The sequence below is a fragment of the Adiantum capillus-veneris genome, chromosome 13 (genome assembly GCF_014529385.1).
Source record: "Adiantum capillus-veneris isolate H3 chromosome 13, ASM1452938v2, whole genome shotgun sequence".
NCBI classification, from domain to species: Eukaryota; Viridiplantae; Streptophyta; class Polypodiopsida; order Polypodiales; family Pteridaceae; genus Adiantum; species Adiantum capillus-veneris.
The window spans coordinates 44,353,421-44,359,892 of NC_140943.1; the positions used below are offsets into that span (position 1 = coordinate 44,353,421).

Sequence of the window (6,472 nt, forward strand, 5' to 3'; positions counted from 1 at the left end):
GCTTCCCCATCCCTATCAAACATTCTTTCCTAAGTTGGCTAGTTCTACACCCATTACGAAGAGAATGGAGTATAGGAGGGCCTCTTTATTTGGCAGTTTAAGAGAGTCAAACCTTTAGTATTAAGAGAGCAAACAAAGAATAGCTTTTGAATTCAAACAGGCACAACGGCTACACCCAAAATTAAAATTAAAATCTAGCGGGCTAAAAGTATATCATGTAACATATCTATGGAAAGAGCTCGTCGTGTAGATTCTAGACCTATAATCTCTTCTCAAATCAGAGATCATATGTAAGAGTTATGGAAGACCAAAAATTATAAAGTTTTCCACCCTCTTTTTGGAGGAAAAAGTGCATCCTTTGACCACTCTTACACCTCTCTTACACACCCACCATTCTTGCACACATGGCATGCATCTATTCGTCAAAATGCTAATCACCTCCATAAAATCTTATGGAAAATAAAAAGGCCCTCCTAGACCCCATGCTCTTCCTAATGAAGGCATCTGGATAGGCAACAAGGCTTTGAAAGTAGGCCTAGGCAATGGTTCTTGTCCTAGGTGTGGACAACCAGAAGATGTCCCTCATTTGTTTATGTTATGCCCTAAGCTTAATCCTCTTCTTCATCAGCTCTCTAAAGCTTGTGCAACACTTCACCCCAATCTTTCTCATACCTAGAGCTTTTGCTGGGAGAAGGCCATCATTTGGATATCCCTCTCTGGAATCTATGGAGGAATTCTTTCATTTAGTATGCTTGGATCCAAAGGCTGGATGTTTTATTTGATGTTCCGGAGTCTAAGACTACCTTTGTCTTTCTTTCAGAATTGAAAAGTCTTGCCAAACTATCCCTTCAGTTTGTTAAGGATGTCCCTACAGACCCCTTGTACAATATCGAAAGAGGTCTTCCTTGTAACAAATGGAGAGATGGTTTGTTGTTGGTTTACTCCAGAGAGAGAGAGCCTTAATGGCTGATGCCTGTAGTCTTCTGTAATTTCTCATGATGGGACTGCCTCTTTCCTTGCCTTTCAGGCCTTGTATCTTCTCTTTTCTCCCTTTTTAATACAAATTCCAGTACTTTCAAACAAAAATGAATGTTACCCAATTCAGGAGCTTGCAAGCATAACAAATGCAATTCAAAAAGTCATGGAATGAGGACCGTCTCTTGCAAGTTTATGTCTTCTTCTTCTTCACTACAAAGTACAACATGTTGGTAGCCTATACCATATCTGCTTTTGCATGTGGTGTTTTCATTAGCGAACTCAAGAAAAAAATATCCTCGCATGGTCTTGGAGGCAACAAACACCTATCATTGCAAAAACTGACCAATGTGGTGTACATACACTGCTAGCTATAGCAGGCTACAACTGAGGTGGAAGCACAATGATTAAACTAGCTGAGGTGGCAACAAAGGAATTATTGGTGAGCGAGAGATTAAAGTTGGCACTTGGTAGTGTGTAGAGGAAAGGGGCTGTTTAGATTGCTCAAGGAACAAGCCAAACACATTGACAACATTGTTAACCAGACTACATGCAAAACAACGCTAGGATGATGAGCAGCTAACACATTGTTAACCAGACTACATGCAAAACAAAGCTATGATGTTGAGCAATTGACACATATGGTTGGGGTGGTTGTAGGAGGTATGGCCTCCAAAGCAATACTAATCATCATCGTCAGTAATGGTTGGGGTTGACAGCGGGGAAAGGGGGGGGGGGGATATAAAGAGTGGTCCACATTCCTCTCCAAGGTAAAACCTGGGGCCGAGTGAGTGCATGACGGGCTTTTGTTTGACACGCGATATAAACGGCCATACATACCTAGGTGCGTACACACATATATACATCCTTACATGCACACATAGATACATATAGACATTCTAAAGAGAATACAGAAATGAGAGAGATATGGTGTGAGTGTTTCAATATGTGCTCATGAATGGGCTTGAGAAACTGCAGGTATAGGATGGCCATTCAAAACTAGGTGGTTTTGAATCGCCTAAAATCCTCCCGGTTTATCAGGAAAGATTTTCCGTTGAACTCAGGAAGGGGGACGAATTTGAATAAGCCTTGGTTGCCCGTGTAGGAGTTGCGGGAGAAGGTCCCCCCATTGCTTGCACTCAGGAATCGGCCCTCTCAGTCTGTTTCTCGATACATCCCCATAGCTCAGAAATGTGAGCGAGCACAAGGCCTGTGGGATCTCACCCTCCAGTTCATTTGAAGCAAGATCCATGGAGTTGAGCTGCTTTAACCTGCCCAGCTCCTCTGGGATAAGCCCTGTCAGGTGGTTGCTGGATAAACCCAAGAAGATCAAGCCATCAAGAGAGCCTAACTGTGGTGGTATCGGCCCATGCAGCGCATTGTTGGACAAATCCAACGACACCGTGGCTGTTAGAAGGTATGTGAACTTCAGATCCAGCCCTTTACCATGTATTGTAAGAATTTCATCATACAGGGTTAGGGAAGTATTGACTTGAGTTTCCCAGACTGAGCTATATGCAAACCCTTGCAAGTGGGAAAAACTCTGCCTAGATATTCTTCCGCTTAGATTGTTGTTGGAGAGATCCAGTACCTGAAGTTTTGTGCAATTCCATATGGTGCTAGGCAGAGGACCCGAGAAGCTATTGAAGCCGATGCTCAGGACTCGAAGGGAGTGCATCTGTTGAATCCACTGTGGTAACCATCCCTCCAGGTGATTGTGTGATAGATCTAGCACCACCAGGCTTGACGATAGGTTCCTAAGAGATGGTGGGATCGGCCCTGTTAAGTGATTGTGTGAGAGCACCACTGATACGAGATCCAAGCACCCATCATTATCGAACTCGTCGGGGAGATTACCACTCAGAGAGTTGTGGTCCAGCTTCAGAGATATCATCGGCACTCCACCAACCTGATAGTCACAGATGCCGGACGGTATCTCACCTGTAAAGTTGTTGAAGGAGAGTTGAAGAGAGGACATACCCACAGTACCTAACCATCCAGGAATTTCTCCACTCATCAAATTTTGTGACAAATCCAGTTCGTCTATGAAATGTATGGAGAGCCCTAATACCTTCTCCTGGTCTGGAAGCTCACGAGTTAACCTATTGTCTGCGAAATTCCAGTAGACAAGATCATAATCAAAGGAAAGCAAGTTTACCCAAGGGATCTCACCAGACAATTCGTTGGAATGAAGATCAAGACAGAAGCCAGTTCCTGTAAAACAATTCGGAGCCCACCCATGTTCAATACCACTCTACTAAAGTTGTTCTTAAAGCATAAGAAAGAATAGCCATCTACCTGTACTGCACCCTCGCATGGCCAGTGCCCCAAGCGGATGTCTCCGCTCAGCTGATTTGTTGAGAGGAGGATTTCCCAAAGCTGTGGCAGAGACCAGAACCAGGGGGGAATAGTACCTTGCAATTGGTTGGAAGACATGTCCAACGTCCCTAAAGAGGAAAGGGGCGAAAGCCAAGAGGGAATGGGACCTGTGAGATAGTTGAAAGAGAGGTCTAGGCTTTGCATTGCAGTGCTAACATTAGAAATTGCGTCATGGGCTGAAGGGCTTAAAAAAAGTTGTAAGAGAGATTAAGCTGTTCAAGGCTATGGAAGTTAGCAATCCAGGATGGTAAGGGGCCTGCCAAGCGATTGTGAGAAAGGTCTAAAGTATTAAGGGAACTAAAATTGCGCTGGTGTACGAATTCCCTATCATTTTGTGTCAGGAGTGGAATGGTTAGGTTACTGGATCCAAGTTTCAAGACTGCAAGAGGAGCGTTTGTGAACAGTATAGAGAAAGGCAGGTGCCCTGCTAGCCAGTTTGACGAAAGGTCGATCGAGACGGGCATTTTAACTTGTGTACCTGGATATACCAAAGAGGAATTACGACCCATCTGGCCCATGGAGGCTGGAATCTTTCCCATGAGGTGGTTTCTGGAGAGATCTAGCTCCTTCAGGTTATATAAATTTCCCCACTCCTCTGGGATTTCACCAGAAAGCTGGTTATTTGCCATTGATAACTTGATGAGCTTTGTACTGTTTCCTAAGCTGTGTGGCATGCTGCCTGTGAGGTTGTTACCCACATCGACATACACCCGGTTCCATCCAAGCAAGGAAGGATCAATGAAGCCCATGAGAAAGTTGGAGCTCAGGTCTAACCGTTGGAGAGGCGATGTCGCATTCCAATGCTGCAGAATCAGCCCTTCGAGGTGATTATTCGAGAGGTCAAGGGAGACAAGCCATGGCAGTTTACTGAGACACGATGGGATACTACCTCTGAGGCCGTCAATGGATGAGATGGTGAGGGTTTCGAGGCGTGTCAGGTTACAAAGCTCTGGAGCAAGCATGTTGCCATCCAGGCGCTGCGCAGGCAAATTGTAGACTTGTAGTGTGGTGAGGCGGAAGAGCTTGGCTGCAAGGGCTGCCCATGGGATTGGTGAGCGCAGTGGTGATTCTTGAACTATTAAGCTAGTGAGTGTGCTGGAGAAGAGGGCTATGGCTGAGCTATCAAAATCAATGTTACCCAATTCAAGAGCCTGCAAGCATAACAAATGCATTTTCAGAAAGGCGTGAAATGAGGACTGTCTCTTGCAAGTTTATGTCTTTTTCTTCCCTACAGAGTACTACCTGCAAGGATTGGAGCTTGGCAAGTGGGCTCGCGTTGAAATGAAGCTCCTGATCTTCAGTGTAATATGGAGGAAGGTACAGGAGCAGGGAGATGATAAAGCCCGAGTTGTCGCAGGTGACTCCTGGCTAACTGCAGCAATTGGGAGTAGCATCGCCGAAGAGTGCATATTCAGCCTCGGAACTATTACCGTTGAAACCGCTACTGGCAAATTCAAGGAGAGCTACCCTCTTGGTCGCCTGGCAAAGGGGCTGATATGGTGCTGCCGCTGCCGCCGCCGCCGCCTCACCTGCTAGTGAAACAGGACCTGCTGCTTCAAATGGGAGAGTGGGTTGCAAGCAACTAACCTGAGGGAGCCCTAGTCCATCGATAATTACAGCCATCATAAACACCCAGACGGCCATGGCCTGAAGCATAATTTGGAGAACAGACGTATACATAGCCTTGCTATCTAGGCAGGTTTCGCACGCGTGAGCAAGTTGGGTTTTCAACGCCTCAGCTTTTTCATCCTCTGCTCTGAAATATCCACACCTTGAAATATTCTTTGCAGAAGGGTCTACAACCAATACAACTTATGCACAATGTGACTCAAAACATATATTTCTAGCAAGGACCTATCGTCTTTTTCTCTTTAGGTCTCTTCCTCCCGCTTGATAAAAACCATTTACAATTAGAGATAAATCTCAAAAAATTTAGATGGGATTATACTAAACTTAAGTTTTCTCTTTCAATTGTGTGGGTGTCATAAAATCAAATTAAATCTTACGAGTGTGTGACCCAACCTATGGATGGAGAGAGAGAGAGAGAGAGTCCTTTTTCTTGGCACCCAATCCACTCTTTTTCTTCCTTTGCCTTGGTCTTCCTCCCCTCCCCTTCCAAGCCTTTTCCTTATGTCAAGTGACAAAGGTTTCCAAGGTGCATTAGATATAACTGAGAAAATTTGTAGGTGAGATTATACTAAACCTAAGTTATTCCTTAGCATTGAGGTATACAATAGATATTTGTTATTATTCAATAGTTTATCATTATCATTAGAAGAAAGTTGGACTCACTTTTGAGCCTTTCAATTTTAGAGAGAGAGAGAGTGGCGCTCGACCAATGAGAAAGAGGTTAACGTTACGTTGAGAATCGACATTTTGGAGCCAAGCTCTTTTTGAGAAAAGGGAGAAAATATTACTTTTGTTCATCAAATTGCATAATTTCACGCTTTCAAAACATAAATGCCATAAGTCGTACTAACTCTGTACCGACGAATTTCAGAAGTTTCATTGAAGACTTTATCTAGTATCTATGTTCCCGTCAAAATATGACTTTGAGTAGCTCTACGTCCCTCTCAAAACTTCTTCTTTTTTTTCATATTTGCGCTAACTTTTTTGTGTATTCTAGTGCACACTATGACTACTTCTCGAAGGCCTATCACTACCATTGACTCTGTTAGCATTTTTAGCACTTATAATACAGATGATCAAGCATGGATACCATCTTGAATAACTATCGAAAGTTTGGGTTCTACTGCAAACTAGGAGGAGGAAGAGGAGGCAATGCAATGATTTCGTGGAGACTTTCAAGGGACAAGTTAAAGAGTTTAAAGTGTGTGCACAAAGCAAGCGGGTGAAAGAGTCCTCATTCAATATGCTTTTCAGCACGCAGACTTAAGGTTGCAAACATCTCCTTCATGTTTTCCACGGCATCGACCGAACTGTAAGTTATTTTGAGCATCTCACTTAGTGCATGATTATATTCGAAGGTTAAGTGGTGGATATCATCTTTGGTATGTTTCATATATTTATTCATCGAATAGGACGGATTGGCAACCAGTTAAGAGCATAGTTGGGATTTTTTATACTTTCCAGGCATTTATTGGTGAGCAAATGTACC

General features: G+C 43.7%; 1 protein-coding gene across 1 annotated transcript; it reads right to left on the reverse strand.

The window, feature by feature from the left end:
* Nucleotides 1-1,169: 1,169 nt before the first annotated feature.
* Nucleotides 1,170-5,161, reverse strand: LOC147443893 (uncharacterized). The gene is made up of 5 exons (XM_086526700.1): nt 4,785-5,161; nt 4,597-4,718; nt 3,833-4,505; nt 3,274-3,354; nt 1,170-3,189 (listed from the first exon to the last, which is right to left on the reverse strand). The coding sequence occupies exons 1-5, from the start codon at nt 5,032-5,034 to the stop codon at nt 2,036-2,038; spliced, it is 2,280 nt and encodes a 759-aa protein (XP_086382826.1). The 5' UTR covers nt 5,035-5,161; the 3' UTR covers nt 1,170-2,035.
* Between the last annotated feature and the right edge of the window lie 1,311 nt (nt 5,162-6,472).